General features: G+C 37.0%; 1 protein-coding gene and 1 pseudogene across 1 annotated transcript in view; one reads left to right on the top strand and one right to left on the bottom strand.

The window, feature by feature from the left end:
• LOC143039911 (synaptotagmin-15-like) overlaps nt 1-17,500 on the top strand; it is a 1,008,258-nt gene that overhangs the window by 979,087 nt on the left and 11,671 nt on the right. The window contains exon 8 of the mRNA XM_076210269.1: nt 6,893-7,000. Within this exon, the coding sequence (XP_076066384.1) occupies nt 6,893-7,000 (108 nt within the window). The remainder of the gene's footprint in view (nt 1-6,892; nt 7,001-17,500) is intronic.
• Nucleotides 14,589-17,500, bottom strand: part of LOC143040102 (uncharacterized) — a 7,701-nt pseudogene continuing 4,789 nt past the window's right edge.

Below are 17,500 nucleotides of genomic sequence, written 5' to 3'. Positions count from 1 at the left end.
TTTTGAGTGCCTTTTTCTTACACTGGTGGATGATGCACTCTGGATATTTTAATTTCTGAAAAACCTCCTTTATGTGCCTAAACTCGTCCTCTAAGAATTCAGGGCTACATATTCTGAGAGCTCTGAGGTAGAAACCTATGACTACACCTTTTTTAATACTGAGGTCATGGTGGGATAGGAAGTGAGTCAAATCGTCCTTATTGGTTGGTTTCCTGTAGACTGTAAATTAAAAAAAAAAAATGATCATGTTTGATGATAAGGGTATCCAAAAATGGAAGGGAATCGTTGATTTCTTCCTCCAAGGTGAACTGGATGGATGGCTCAACCTCGTTCAGAGCCGCTTGGAGTTTGGGGATGTCAAACCGTCTGGGGGAAATTAGTAGTATGTCATCCACATAGCGAAGCCATACTACGTTGCCAGGAACGATATCTGAGAAAGGCCCTGCTTCTAAAATTCCATGAACAGGTTGGCAAGGACAGCGCTCAAAGGAGAGCCCATGGCCATGCCAAACCTTTGGTGAAAGTACTGGTTTGGCATGGCCATGAACGCCCTCCTGACGTTCGCATTAATAGTGGACATTTTGTATCTTACGGGGCACACACTTTGTCCATTTAGACACTGTCCATTGTTGGTTGATTTCACATGGACACTGGTTTTGTATCCAGAGTCAGAGTAGGAGATTTGTTCATCTAGGAAGGAAGGGAGCCGTTTATGCTATTTTCGATGGTGAAAGTAAGGCCTGATTCTTCCATGACTCTCTAGCGCAGGTCTTCTAATTCATCAGCGGTACTGAACCTGACAAAGATGTCGTCTATATATTTACAGTACATACTAGGTTTCTTCTCAGACAGGACCTTTTCTTCTATTGTTCCCATGAAGAACTTAGCAAAGAGGATTCCAAGAGGGGATCCCATTTCTACGCCGTCAGTTTGTACATACATGTGTCCTCTTGGGCTCATAAAAAGTACTTCTTTGGTGCACAGTCGGAGAGGAGAGCGTTGGGCGCGATCAGGGATGTCTAAGGTGGGGGGTGTTGTCATTGTGGTAGACTCTCTGAATGATAAATTCAATTGTTCTATCAACATCTATGTTCTTACAGAGGAATTCGGCGTCTAACGAGGCGATATTGTTCTCCTGGGGGGCTGGGGTTCATTTTAGGATATCTAAGAAAGCCTTAGAAGACAAAAGGATATATGCGGAAGGTGTGTAGGGTGTTAGGATTTCTTTAAATGTTTTGATATCCGGTACGTCGGGGTGGGGATCTGACTGATGATGGACCATGAGGACCTGTTTTGTGTCTTGACATTCCCATTTATATATCCTTGGTCGAAGTCACCAGTTAGTTTGCGGATGTGGGTTTTGTCTGTAACTGCGTTCACGATATCTAGAGCTTGGTTGACTTTTCTCTTCAAAGTTTTGACGCGGTTGCGGTGATTCGGCGGAATTTTGAATTCTAGAATTTTATCTAATTTGGATAGGTAATCTTCAATTGAAATAAGGACAAGGTCAGAAATCTTATCTGCCTTTCTGATGGTGATTTCTTTGTTCTCTTTTAGCTCTCGCGATGCAACATAGTGTTTACGTTGGATGAGGCTACATCCCATTTAATACTACACGCATTAGAGAAAAATTGCGGCCGAAATACACACACACACACACACACACACACACACATATATATATATATATATATATATATATATATATATATATAAAATAATTCGGGCTGTCGTCCCCGGATTCGAACCAATGCTCGCGTGAATACGATGCCGACGCTCTACCACTGTGCTATTGTTTGTCTAAAATCCTTTGACCTGGGAATGAATCTACTCACGAGGAATTAAGTCGACTGCTAACTACTACCGTCCGCATTTATTCTACGAAGAACTAACAACACTCGTAGCTTCGTGGTTAAGCTGATACGTTTCTTTTGTGGATTTTTCGTCGTTGTCATTCCTGAATAGAATCACCAGTGACGGTGTAGTCAATCAAATAATTCCGATCGTCATCCTGGATTCGAACCAAGGCTCGTGTGAATACGATACCAACGCTCTACCACTGTGCTATCGATTGTCTAAAATTCTTCAACCTGGGAATGAATCTACTCCCGAGGAATTAAGTCGAGTGCAAACTGCCGTCCGTACTGAGATTTCACGAAGAACTAACAACACTCGTAGCTTCGTGGTTCACCTGGTACCCTTTGTGAACTTTTCGTCGATGTCATACCTGAATAAAATCACCAGTGACGGTGTAGTCAATCAAATAATTCTGGCTGTCGTCCCCGGATTCGAACCAAGGCTCGCGTGAATACGATGCCAACGCTCTATCATTGTGCTATCGATTGTCTAAATTATTTGACCTAGGAATGAATCTACTCCCGAGGAATTAAGTCGACTGTTAACTGCCGTCCGTACTGAGATTTCACGAAGAACTAACAACAGTCATAGCTTCGTGGTTAAGCTGGTACGTTTCCTTTGTGGACTTTTTGTCGATGTCATACCTGAATAGAATCACCAGTGACGGTGTAGTCAATCAAATAATTCCCAGGTTGAAGAATTTTCGACAACCGATAGCACAGTGGTAGAGCGTCGACATCGTATTCACGCGAGCCTTAGTTCAAACCCGGGGACGACAGTTGGAATTATTTGATTGACTACACCGTCACTGGTGATTCTATTAATATATATATATATATATATATATATATATATATATATATATATATATATATATACATACATATATATGTATGTATACATTCATCATATATACATATATATACACTAGCCAAATTACCCGCGCGTTGCTGCTTGTTCGTGAATCATCCCTACCCTAACCAAACCCCACCTAACCCTTAACCCTAACCAAAATATATTTCTTAAATGAAACACTTATCCAAGTACCTGGAGTGATAGGGTATCAGAATATATATGGTAATGGGGGTCTATCTGCAAATCCCAAGGAGGAATTCGTGAACATACAAACAAACAAACAAACAAACAAATAAACAAACAAATTGACAGACAAATGAAAGATAGTAGTCCAAGTACCTTTGGTTATAAAGTTTCAAAATATATATGGTTATAGGGGTCTATCTGCAAAAACCTAGGAGGAGTTCGTGAATAATCACTCACCTAACCATAACCCACCTAACTTTAACCCTTAACCCTAACCAAAATATATATTTTTACTGAAATGTAGTTATCCTAGTACCTAGAGGGATAGGGTATCAAAATATATATGATTATGGGCGCCTATCTGCAAAACCCTAGGAGGAGTTCGTGATCAAACAAACAAACAAACAAATAGACAGACAGACAGAGGCTACTACTTTACTATAGTAGATATATACATATATATATAAGGTGCATATATAATGTGTATATATATATCTGTATATATATATATATTTATGTATATGTATATATATGTGTGTGTGTGTGTGTGTGTGTGTGTGTGTGTGTGTGTGTGTGTGTGTGTGTGTGTGTGTGTGTGTGTGTGTGTGTGTGTGTGTGTGTGTGTGTGTGTGTGTGTGTGTGTGTGTGTGTGTGCACAAGTATCACAAATCACATATGACTACACCGATATGCTGAATACCACAGGAAAAACAAAAATTCTTGGAATCCGAGCGCTTTCGTGATATTTGTTCACATCTTCAAGGATTACAATAGAATGAATAAGTACAGAGTAAAATGAGATATATATATACACCTGAGAGAGGTTTGACACATGGAAAGTGTTACCACTTAAGCTAATTATATCAAGTCAGGTCAAGTCTTGAAGGGTAGGGGTGGGTGACCTTATTCCTTACAGTAATTATCATGTATACTCTCGACAATAAATGGATCAAGTTTGTATAGACCTAAATTGTTATTTAGGAGCTTTTCATAGTCATGTTTGAGGATACAGGATTCTATAATATTTCTTTCAGTCATGTCTTTACATGGTACAATTTTTGTTGCATTTTTTCAATTCATCGGATGGTCAAAATCCCTCACATGAGTAAACAAGGCATTAGAATATTGGCCTGTCTTAATGCTATGTTTATGCTGTTTTATTCTTACTTCTAAATTTTTGCTTGTTTGCCCAACATGATATTTATTACAATTGAAACATGGTATTTTATAAACACATCCCTTAAAATAATTTGGGGAGTTTTTCATCAGTAGATTTTTAACAGTGGAATTATTTCTAAAGACAACATTATCTTTAAAATGTTTTAGGATATTGGGAATTTCTATCATATTTTCAATAATATTCTAAAACATTTTAATGTTAATGTTGTCTTTGTTGTATCTCGCAACATCTTGTATGGTGTTTGCACACACTATTGTTTCGTCTAATTTGTTCCAGACATCCACCACTCTGTATGGTAAACTGTCTTTTTTCAAATCTCTTCTATACCTATCCTTTTTTAGTTTCTTTTCATGTCTCCATGTTTTTTTTTTTTTCTATCCCAATTTCATAAGTATTCTTTGTCAAGGACTTCCATGCCTTTCATGATTCTGTAAATGTGCAATAGATCGCCTCTTTCTCTTCTTTGTTCCAGGGTTGGTAGTTCCAGTTTAAACATTCTTTGCTCGTAAGTCAATTTTGAAAGTGCTGGGGCCATCTTTGTCGTTGCTCTTTGGATTCTTTCTATTTTCCTTATATTCTTTTTTGTACTAGGTGTCCATAGTGTCACAGCGTACCCTTATCTTGATCTTATCAGCGTGACTAGTATTTTGTTTACCATTACCTCATCCATGTAATTAGGAGCCACTTTTATTGATCTTAGTAAATTGTAGGTTTCCCCGACTATTTTGTTTATCTACTTGTCTGGGGACGTGTCTTTGGTGATGATTATTCCTTGGTTCTTTTCGGAACCAACTTTCTTTACTTCCTTTGCACCGTTTTTGTATTGTCCTGATATTCTTTTTTTTCTTTTTTTTTTTACTTTTTTCAAAGTCCATTATACTACATTTCTTAATGCTGAGGTTCACTTTCCACTTCTGACTCCATCTACAGACCTTGTTCAGGTCTCCAGCCATTCGCAATCTTTTTTCCGTACTTTCTTTAGTAGTTTTGCGTCATCTGCAAAGAAGTTCATGAAACATTCTACACCTTCATCCATGTCATTAACATAAATAGCAAACATTATTGGAACCAGTACTGAACCCTGTGTGACTCCACTTATCATTTCTTCCCAAGTAGAGTTTTTATCTCTGAACACTACTCTCATTTCTCTCCCGTGTAAGAAATCTTCAATCCATTACAATATTTTTCCGTGTATACCTCATGTTCTTTGAGTTTTCTTAATAGCTTTTGTGTGGTACTTTATCAAACGCCTTCTGTAAGTCCAGGAAAGCACAGTCTGCCAATCAGTCTTTTTCTTGCATTACAGTATATCTATTAACCTTGAATAGAAACAGATCAAATTGATCTCGGATTAAATATATTGTTCTCCTCCAGATGTGTGTTTCTGTGTGTGTGTGTGTGTGTGTGTGTGTGTGTGTGTGTGTGTGTGTGTGTGTGTGTGTGTGTGTGTGTGTGTGTGTGTGTGTGTGTGTGTGTGTGTGTGTGTGTGTGTGTGTGTGTGTGTGTGTGTGTGTGTGTGTGTGTGTGTGTGTGTGTGTGTGTGTGTGTGTGTGTGTGTGTGTGTGTGTGTGTGTGTGTGTGTGTGTGAGAGAGAGAGAGAGAGAGAGAGAGAGAGATTCACCAAGGTCATGGATCACGTGTTGGACTCGTGATCGACAGCTATTTCCCTTCCGGAAGAGCTCAAAGCTCATATATGACCGATCTATGGGTAATGCTGTGACCTTTACACGCACACACACACCCAACTCCCCGTCCACGAGAGCTGGAGTAACGACTCGCAGCTCAGTGATACTGAAAGTATTTCAGCCCCGGGCGGGATTCGAACCCGGGCCGCCGTAGAGGGCGTAGAGACGGCCAGGAACTCTAACCAATGCGCCATTGAGTCGTGTGTGTGTGTGTGTGTGTGTGTGTGTGTGTGTGTGTGTGTGTGTGTGTGTGTGTGTGTGTGTGTGTGTGTGTGTGTGTGTGTGTGTGTGTGTGTGTGTGTGTGTGTGTGTGTGTGTGTGTGTGTGTGTGTGTGTGTGTGTGTGTGTGTGTGTGTGTGTGTGTGTGTGTGTGTGTGTGTGTATTTACGTATGTATGTATGTATGTATGTATGTATGTATGTATGTATGTATGTATGTATGTATGTATGTATGTATGTATGTATGTATGTATGTGTATATATATATATATATATATGTATATATATATATATATATATATATATATATATATATAAAGTATATATATATATATATATATATATATATATATATATATATGTATACTGTGGGACAGACCTATCCCACTGTGGTTTAGCTGACGTCGTATATATTGCATCATAACCTGGCCAGAACAAAATCTAGGAAGGTTTCTGCTGGATTGAAAATGCTCATCAGCAAGAGCATTCAAAATGGGTTCTAGAGATAGGCCCTTTTGAACATTTTTTTTATGACAGTCAGGACCCAACTCTACTGGACACTAATCACCTCTCTTCCACACGAGACAAATGACCTGTTGGTGATGGAGATGTAAGATACTAATTTATGACATAGAGTAAAAAAAAAAAAAAAAAGGGGGGGCAGAAGATACGGCATAACAGCTGATGGGAGTAGCGGAGACAAAGGACACGTAAAAGAGTGGGAAAAGAATTAGAAAGATTAAGAGGAGGAGAACGAGGAAGAAGAGAGTTTTTAATTAGAAGCAGAGTCCAGTTTAAATAGGAATTTGATTTGGAGAATTAGTTAGAATTGGGACTGGAGGAGGAGGAGTTGGTGTCAACGAAGTATCATGACAAGGGTTTATCGTGTTCCTCTTTCCCCCTTCCCACAGGAAGACGAGGTAGTGACAGCGGCCTGCGAGCTCGGCGAAGTCCTCGTCTCACTCACCTTCAATGATTCTCTCCATCGCCTCACAATCACCGTCTTCGAGGCACGGGGCGTCAAGGTACGTGTATTTACCTACTTGTATTTTACGGGACGAGAGCTATGCTCATAGTGTATTTACCTAGTTGTATTTTACGGTCTCTTCTATAACTGTCTTTCTTGATTTTCTTTCCATGTCCTCTTGTATCTCTAGTATCCCATTTTATTAGATCCTCTCTATCAATAGTTTCTATGCCTTTCATGATTCTATAAATAGTTATCAAGTCTCCTCTCTCTCTTCTTTGCTCTAATGTCTGTAGCTCAAGTTTTGTTAGTCTCTCTTCATATGATAGTTCTGAGAGTGTTGGTGCTAATTTCGTAATTGCTCTTTGTATTCTTTCAAGTTTTGTTATACATTTTTTGTACTTGGTGACCACGTCGTCGCTGCATACTCCAATCTTGGTCTTATCAAAGTGGCCAGAATTTTCTTCACCACTACTTTGTCCAGATATGTTTATGCCACTTTGATTGTTCTTATTAGATTATAAGTTTCTAAAAAAAAAATTATATGTTTCTCAGGGGACATATTATTCATAATAATGATTCCCAGGTCCTTCTCATTTTCTACTTTTTAATTTATTCTTCTCCCAATTTATATGATCTCGCTATTCTTTTTTTTGCTTTTTCCAAATTCCATTATACTACACTTCTTAATATTTAATTCCATCTCCCACTTTCTACTCCATTCCCATACTTTATTGAGATCACTCTGTAGTGACTCACTATCTTCTACAGTGTTCACTTTTTTCAACAATATTGCATCGTCCGCAAAGAAGCTCATATAACTTTCAACTCCTTCATCCATATCATTAATATATATAGCAAACATAATTGGGGCCAGAATCGTTCCTTGTGGAACTCCACTAATCACTTCATCCCAATTAGAGTGTTTGTCTCTTATCACCACTCTCATTTTTCTTTCATGCAAGAAGTCTTCCATCCACTTCAGCAGTTTGCCCTGTATTCCTCCTGCAGTTTCTAATCTATTTAGCAGTTTTTTATGTGGCACCTTATCAAAAGCTTTTTTCAAGTCTAGAAATGCACAATCAGCCCATCCATCTATTTCTTGCATTACATCTATTAGCCTTGAATAGAAACACATTAAGTTTGTGACGCATGATCATCCTTGTCTAAATCCAAATTGCCTTGGATTTAGTACGTTGTTTTTTCCAGATGCCTTACCCAACTAGTTTTGCTGATTCTTTCACAAATTTTAGCTATCGTACTTGTAAGAGAGACCGGTCTATAGTTAGTAGGGTCTTTCTTATTTCCCCCTTTATATATTAGTACTGTATTTGCTCTTTTCCAATCTTCTAGAACTTTTCCTTCTTTCAATGAACTGCTTATTAGACTATGTATTTTGTCTGTTAGTTCATTTCATGCATTCTCTCAAAATCCATTTTGTCATTTTATCTGGTCCATGCGATTTTCTGACATCGAGATTACTCAATTGATTTATTATTTCATTCCTTGTCACTTCTCTTTCATAGGGGGGGCTTTCTCCTCCCACTCCATATCTCTGGGTTGTATGTTCTCCCACGTAAACACCGGTTTAAAAGACTTGTTCATAAATTCTGCCATTTCTATTTCCTCTGTGTATTCAACTCCTCCTTGCCGTAGTTTCACTAATTCTTGTTTGTTTTTCAGTTTGTTGTTTACAAATCTGTAAAATAGTTTTGGTTGATCTATACATTTTTTATGACATCTTTTTCATATTTTTTCTTTTCTGCTCTGCACACTTGTACAGTACATATTAATTTCTATAACTAGTATTTATTTTCCGTTTTCCAGGTCTTTTGTTTGTTTGTATTTTCCATTTTATCCAAGCTTTGTCCCTTTTGTCTTTTAACTCCCTACATCTTTTGTTGTACCAACACTTTACATATCCTTTTTCTTGTTTTTGTCTTGGAACATACTTTTCCACTCCTTTATAAATTTTTGTCAAAATATTCCATTTCTCTTCTACTGTTGTTTCCTTCTTGTGTATCCTTTCCCAGTCTGCTTTTTGAAAGAATTTTCTTATTTTATAATAATAAAAAAATCCATACATCCCTTTCTATATTATTCATTTTTTCCGTGTATTTTTCCTCATTTAGTTCCAGTTCAACCACTATGTGGTCACTTTTACTTATTGGCGGCTTATATTCAATCTTGTCCACTATTTCGGGTTCTGATGTGATTATTAGGTCCAGTCTCAATGATTCTTCCTCATCTCTATACCTAGTATTCTCTTGTATCCATTGTGTCATTGTATGTTCTATAATCATATCAAGTAGTACATTTCCCCATAGGTCGTCTCCACCCTTTATCGTCATCTCTTCCCAGCATATTCCTTTACAATTAAAGTCACCCATTATAACTATTCTTCCTCCATCTTCCATTATCTTATTGTGTTATCTTTGTGTCTTAAACATACTTTTATGTTCTCTCTCTTCCCACGAGGCCGTTTTAGGAGGCACATAATTTACTACAAACTTCTTGCTCTTCCCACCCCTGTCCTCCACTTCCATCATAAGCATCTCTACTCTATTCTTTCCATATGTGACATTCCTAACACTTATATCCTTCTTAATCAGGAACATAACTCCACCCCCTTGTTTTACCTCTCTGTTTCTAATCCAATAATTATATGCACCATGCCCTACACTGTTAGGAGGTAGTGGACCTTTCAATTTTGTCTCTACAATTCCCATTATGTCCGGTTCTTTTTCCTTCAGGTAATCATTAAGTTCGTTCAAGCCCGTTATTAAGCCATCTATGTTTGTGTAAGACACTTTTAATTTTCTGCTACTTCCATCATGTTTTCTGTTTCCCGTTTTTTTCTACTATGAACCATTTCTTCACCTTCATATCTACTACTCTCCAATAGAATTTCTCTTTTTCTGACTGTTCTTTTCTCGTTTTTTTCCTTAGCTTCTAGTCTTTTTGTTTTCTCATCCTCTCTTCCCTCTTTATTCATTTCTCTTTTTTATCCATATTTGTTTATATTGATCACTGTCAGCTAGTTTACCTGTTTTTGCTAAGATATTCTCTACTGTCGTTTGTGACCTGTATTTAACCTTAATTGGTCTAGTCTTATATGTATTGTATTTCCCTAGTCTATATATTTCTTCAATTTCTTTCCCTGTTTCTTGTCCATCCTCTTGAACTACTTCTAATATCTTGTTTACCTTTTCCTTTTCCTCTTTTACTCTTGTGGTCCTATTTGGATTATACTTCTCTTCCATCCCTAATATAATTATACATTTCTTTTTGTCCGCTAAGTCTCTTACTATATTCTCCTTTTCTCTCATCACTTTAATAACTGTGCCTTTGGTTTGTTCTTTCATCTGTTGTGTCACTATATCTCTAAATACAGCTTTGTTGCTCTCTTGGACTTTTATCCAACCCTGTGCTTCCTTTGCTATGGACTCTTTATTTTTTTATTATTATTATTCTTTAATTCCTTATTCTCATCTTTTACTTCTTTAAACTGTCTTTTTAATTCTTCTATTTCTTTAGTTAGGTTTTGATTCTCCTTCTTTAGTTCTTCCAGTTTATCAACTCTTTGGGTAACCTGTGATAATTGGTCAAACCTAACCTCCCATTCTTCGTTCATTTCTATTTAGTTTCTCCTCTAGATTTACTAGTCGGGGGAGGTTGACACCTCCTCCCTCCATTAAATACATAAAAACAGTTATATTCTCTTTACATTGAGCTGCTATTATCTATATTTCTACTCTTGACACCTCTGCTTCCTTGTTGTTCCTCGTCTGTGTATTCTGCCCCCCGTTTGTTTATACCTCTCCTAAGATCCGGGGCCCGTTCGTCCCCTTCCTCATTTCCTTCCATTTTCCTCAATAATCCCTCTCTTTCTCTTATTTCTTCACCTTCCCATTACACCACGACTTTCCCCCTTCCCTACTAATACAACAAGGTACTCCCTCGTCGCTGAGATCCACGAAAATTGTACTTCTCTTCCGGAGTTCCAATCTTCGCCGTGTATCCGACGTACGTGTGTGTGTGTGTGTGTGTGTGTGTGTGTGTGTGTGTGTGTGTGTGTGTGTGTGTGTGTGTGTGTGTGTGTGTGTGTGTGTGTGTGTGTGTGTGTGTGTGTGTGTGTGTGTGTGTGTGTGTGTGTGTGTGTGTGTGTGTGTGTGTGTGCGTGTGCGGTGTGTGTGTGTGTGTGTGTGTGTGTGTGTGTGTGTGTGTGTGTGTGTGTGTGTGTGTGTGTGTGTGTGTGTGTGTGTGTGTGTGTGTGTGTGTGTTTGTGTGTGTGTTTGTGTGTGTGTGTGTGTGTGTGTGTGTGTGTGTGTGTGTGTGTGTGTGTGTGTGTGTGTGTGTGTGTGTGTGTGTGTGTGTGTGTGTGTGTGTGTGTGTGTGTGTGTGAATATGAATATGTATATGTAAACATGTTTACACGTTATGTACCTTATTCTCATTACTACTCGTATACTTACAGATAATTGATTATTTTCTATAGGAAATCTCTACAATTTGGAAATCGCAGAGAAATTTTCTTTCAAATACCAGAATATTCAAAGATGTACCTTTTGGCTGAGATTTCTGATATATAGATTCCTAACAGAGAGAACTGTATTCATTCCGAGAATGTGTGAGTAGATTTTTCAAATGTGTAATGAGGAACTTGTCGTAAGTAGACTTTCCGTTCTTCACGAAGCTGTCAACATTTTTATTAATCAGGAGTCGTCAATGCACTCGCTGTCAGGACAGGGGCCAAGATTTCGCTCGACTTTTCCCGCAACCAGTGATTCCTCCTCTTCCTACGCTTCTTTCTCTTTCCCCTCTTTCTCTTCTGTCCCCTTTTCCTCCTCTGCCTCCTCCTCCTCCTCCTCCTTCTCCTGCTCTTGCTAGCTGTTAGCTCTGTTGCTACCAACACTTTCAGCTCCATTCTGTGATATTGTAATTCTTCATTCACTTTCAACTTCCTTCAAAACATCCAAGTCGTAAAATTAATTTCTCGCCACCTACCCCTCTATCTACCTACTTGTCTATCTCAATCTACCAGCCTCTTACACTAGCCGATAACATAAAAATCAGGCTCACACTAATAAAACAGACATCGGACCAAAATTTCCTCCCAGAGATATCTGTGACGAAGTTTGGGAAGATATGCGATAAGAAAAAAATTGAAGGTAAATGTAAGTAAACTCAAAGTGATGAGATGTACAAGGGTTGAAGATGGCAGGGAGTTGGAATAAATCTAAACGGAATAAAACTAGAGAAAGTGGATAACTAGGTGTTTGGGGTCGTATATGGCAGGGAAGGGAGGAGTGTAGGTAGAAATAAAGTATAGACTGAGAGAAGCAAGTAAATGCCTTGGGGGATTAAAAAGTGTCATGAGAAATAGGCATTCAGGAATGGATGCAAAGAGGTGATTGTGCCGACGGCACTGTATGGGGCATAGACCTGGAATTTAATAGAGGCAGAGAGGAAAAGTTTAAATGTGTTTGAGATGAAATGTCTAAGAAGTATGGTAGGGGTTACAAGGTTGGATAGTGTGAGAAACGAGGAGGTGAGGAGAGTTGGGATGGAAAAGGAGATGGTAGATAGGGCTGCTGAGAGAGTATTGGGATGGTTTGGACACATGGAAAGAATGGGTGAAGAAAGATTATCAAGAGAGGTGTGGAAGGCAGAGGGGGAGGGAGTGAACTTGAGGAGACGACCGAGGATGTGATGGGTGGATAGGGTGAAGTAGAGACTATTCTTATAGAAGTTGAATACTCTCTAATTCTGCCTTACATATTTTACTCCCAAAGTCTTTCTTAGCACTAACTTAACTGACCCAACAAGTCTCTCAAACCATTCTCCCCACCATGGAGACCTTGGCACATTAAATCTCCACGTAGGTGCTACGTGTCCAAATACCTTTTGTACTTCCATGGAGGCTGCATCATCAAATCAATTACACTTGGAATGCCTCTACGAGCTACAAATCTCCTTTAAAGCCGGCATACAATCAACCAATGACATATACTCTGTGAGTTCAAGATGCACTGCCCTAACTACAGCACAAGTGAAAAGTAATATATATTTTTTTCTTCTTGGAAAATCAGCACTAAATAATTGTGCCCGCAAAATCTATCCCTGTAACAGACAAAGGGGATGCCAAAGTAACTCTCAGATCTAGCACGGATGCAGCTGGTTGACTGCATCGACGGCTGTCATATCTACAACAACTTAAACACTATTTTACTACAGTTTTGGTCATTCTCCTTAAACCAAATATATAAAATTCAGTTTTCAGTAATGAAATAATACTATTAACACCAGCATGCTTTAAAAATTTATGTTAAAACTGCACTAGAGGCTTAGAAAATTGTTCTTTAGGAAGAATTATTAGGTGTTTAGAATCATAACTCAAATCAGAAAATTGAAGTCTACTCTTAATCCTGACAACACCATTCTTATCAATAAATGGGTCTAGATTTCTTAATTTAGAATTCTTACAGACTGACCTTTGATTAGACAAAGCTTGAATCTTAATGGAAAATGCTTATCTTTGAATAACAAATTAATCTTGTCTTAGCGTTATCTAAATCTTCAGCAGTGAAACAATTATTTCTTATAGTAACCCCTAATGATTTACCTTTACAATCGTGTATAAACCTTAAAACATATCCATCAATTCTGAACAACTTATTAAGCTTGTTATCTTTCTACATCAAACATGGAAGTAGCAGAATTAGACATACTAAGTCATTTTCAAGTTCATGGTCCACAGTCACATTAATATCTGTATGAGCATCACAATCTTGAATGATAAATGTAGGATCTGCAAATTTACTAGGCCCAAAAGTCATTGTCTACAAATTCTTCTGCTAACAAACCTCGAGTCATAAAATCTGCAGGATTTTCTACTCTCCAACAGTGATGCCAAAGACTAGGAGGAGTCAACTGTTGAATCTAACTCTGTTGTTAGCATATACATCTCTTATCATCACTGAATTACTCTTTGTCCACCCTAAAGCAATAGTGGAATCTGTTCAACATGCAATTTTAGGTTTGTTCTCAAAGCCTAAAGCATTTACAATTTTTTTTACAAGTCTAGCACAAAGTAATGCACCCATAAGTTCCAATTTAGGAATGGTGAGTTTCTGAATTGGCGCTACTCTAGTTTTAGCTATGACCAATGACGATTGACAATTATTATTGATACAAACTCTAATGTATTCACAAGCACCAAAACCCTTTTCAAAGGCATCTTCAAATCCATGAATCTCAATATGTTTAATACCTTTCCAAGGAACATTAGCAAAATAACATCTACTTTCTATCCAATTCTTAATTTGGACTTCCAACTCAACTGGCAACCTTTCATCACAAGATAAACCTAATTTCCAAATATCCTGAAATATAATCTTGGCATACATAATAATGGGAGTGATAAATCCACAAGCATCAAAAATCTTAGCTATCAAACTCAGTACAGTTCTTTTAGTAAATGAAACTTCAACAGTAGAATCAAAATTGAAACCAGAATAAGAAAGTACATCAGTATTATTAGACCACTTAAGACCTAATACAGTATTAACTTCATCATCCCTTACAATTTTTATTTTTTCTCTAAACTTAGAATTTATTACAACACTATTAGGGGAAAGTTACTCAAGAGGCATATTGGCATCAGCCATAATATCATATGTTGTGCTATACTTGCTAGCTATTTCCTCTACAGTATCGGCTCCACTGAACCAATTATCAACATACATAACTCTTTTCATATCTTGAACAACTTCACAATCAGGGTATTTACTCAAATGATGTTTAATAGTGGCATTCAGAATAAATGAACTTGAGGTATTACTAAAAATAATCCTATTGAATTTCATGTTTCACCCCATTTTTACGAGGCATAAAAAATCTAAGGACTTTTTAGCCTGACTGTTTACATTAATTTGCAAAAACGTTTTAACTATATCAGCACTAGCCACATACGGCCAACACCTAAATCTGATCAAAATCTCAACCAAATCTAGATTAAGAGAGGGCCCTATAACCATACAATAATTTAGAGGGATTCCATTGCGTCCCTTAGCAGATGCGTTGAACACTGGACGTCCCTTAGTAGTACTACTACTCAATTTTACTACAGGTCTGTGGGACAAATAGTAAATAGGCTTAGGTTGCAACATCTCTGAGGGAACCTCCTCAATAATTCTCATAGACTCATACTCATCAAAGATCTTATTATACTCAGCCTTAAGGTCTTCATCTTTATCTAATCTAATTAAAAGCCTATTAATCTCTTCAGGACTTGATTTTATTACTCATTAATGAATCGTTAACATTGTTATTCTTCCAAGGCCATTCACAAATTCTATTTTATACCTGAACTCCTAAACTACATTATCTTTGATATCCTCCTTATATTCTTTACTAGAAATGCCATTTGTTTTTAAATCCCAAAAATTTGATATATTAGAATCAGATACCTCAGGAAGACATAAAAGCTGAATTAGAAGACATACTTGAAACCTTAGAGTTATCATAACACTTACCAATATTTCCAGACAAAATCCACCCTAACACAGATTTCATGGCAACAATAGTTCCTACTTGTATGGAATCCTTAGGAGTTATGAGGTTCCAATAGTAGTCTAGACCAATGAGAATATCTATTTTAAGAGGAGAATTATCATCAAACTCGTCTGCTAAATCTAAATGACAAAAAGCGTATAAAACATGGGCTGGAACTACTGGTCTTACTAGTGGGTTACTTTTTTTGGGGGGAATGCTTACAGCATAAATAGGAATAGGTTCCCCTTTATCATTCAACACCTGCAATTTGTATACATTACTTTGTATGTTTTTGCCAGAGGTATGACCACTGAAACTACTACAAGGGACTTCAATTCTAATAACCCAATCGGGTTTACATTTCTCTACACAGTTATAAGTGACATATGTGCGATCACAAACACTGTCAAAGAGTAATATGTCATGGGAAATATCTCCTTTCTTATTCAAGATCTTCACCTTTGCAGTTTGTGAAACAGTTTTACCACTATAATGGCCTGACAATATAGCAACTGTCGAGGAAGCATTTGAATTATGATTTACTACATTCACTTAAGGGGCTACATTTAACTTCACGCCACACATTGTTACATTATGATTACCATGACATTTGTCACATTTGACCTTACATATGTTAGAAAATGTACATGATTTAAATATTTAAAACAAATACTTAATTCTTTTATTTTTTTAATTTTCTGGAGACCATCTAATGCTGAAAACTTGTAACGCTTTTCAGACTTATGATTAGTCTTATTACAAAAGACACAACTAACACTATATTCTATTGAAATGGAATGTAAAGCAGAGGCTGTAAATAGACCTGACTTTCCCTTGCTAAAAACTCTTCTTTCTCCTTATTCTTCACAATAGGCTTAGGAACAGAACTACTGGTATGGTTCTTGTACATTTCACTTCTCTCGAGAATTTGTATTTACTTTTTCAACCGCTTTCATAACCACTCAAGGTCACCTTCATGGTCAACATAGTCTCTCAACCAAATTAGTCTTAAATCAGTTGGAAGCCTGGAAGTAATTATGGGAGTCAAGAGTACTTCACACTGCTTGCCTGTTACCTTCAGAGCTTCCAGGCTTCTAGTATTTTTTACGACCTCATCTCGTAGTATCCACACCTGAGCAATGTAGTTCCTACCTTGGTCGTCTGGTACCTGCAGAGAAAGAAAAGCCTGGACATTGCCTTAAAAATTGCGTTAGATGGGATTTTTTACGGCAAACATGTTTTCTTAATCAACTAAAAAAAAAAAAGAGTTGTACAGACAAACAATAGTTTTATCTAACCCAAGATTGGCTGTTTTTCTCTGTAATAATATCCACGTCCAACAAAATTATAAATCAATATACAAATTTGGCTAAATCTTACGTTTGAATTTTCAAGCTTAGATTTATATAATAGTGAATATGTACTCATGCATTTTTTCACATTACAGCGAAACAGCAACTTTAGACCGTGTCCTAGAGGACCGCTTTTATCTTTAAGCATTCCCCTTCTATATGATTTACATTTCAGTGTTAATGATTTATGTAAAATTTCATATAGACGAAAAAAAAAATTAAAACAGCTCTTTCATCAATCAGCTCTTTGAACATGGGCTTAATTTCTTAAGCTTATCAGAAAGGAAAATTAATAACTTGTAATTGTTCCAACTCTGAAGACGAGACGTAAATGTTTACCATAAGGAAGGAATTTTCTCTTTTATATATATATATATATATATATATATATATATATATATATATATATATATATATATATAAATGTATGTATGTGTATATATATATATATATATGTATATATATATATATATATTTAAGATTATTTCAGACAAATGAGAGAGAATGTGGGTGGGGAAGGGCAAACGAAGATGTGTTAGGAATAGAGTTTATTGCCAGGGCAACAAACTCTATTCCTAACACATCTTCGTTTGCCCTTCCCCACCCACATTCTCTCTCATATATATATATATCTATAATATGTA

The sequence above is a fragment of the Oratosquilla oratoria genome, chromosome 27 (assembly GCF_046742065.1).
Source record: "Oratosquilla oratoria isolate Oo_2021 chromosome 27, ASM4674206v1, whole genome shotgun sequence".
NCBI classification, from domain to species: Eukaryota; Metazoa; Arthropoda; class Malacostraca; order Stomatopoda; family Squillidae; genus Oratosquilla; species Oratosquilla oratoria.
Note: the sequence above shows the minus strand (reverse complement) of the source record. Positions and strands in the feature narration are given on the sequence as shown.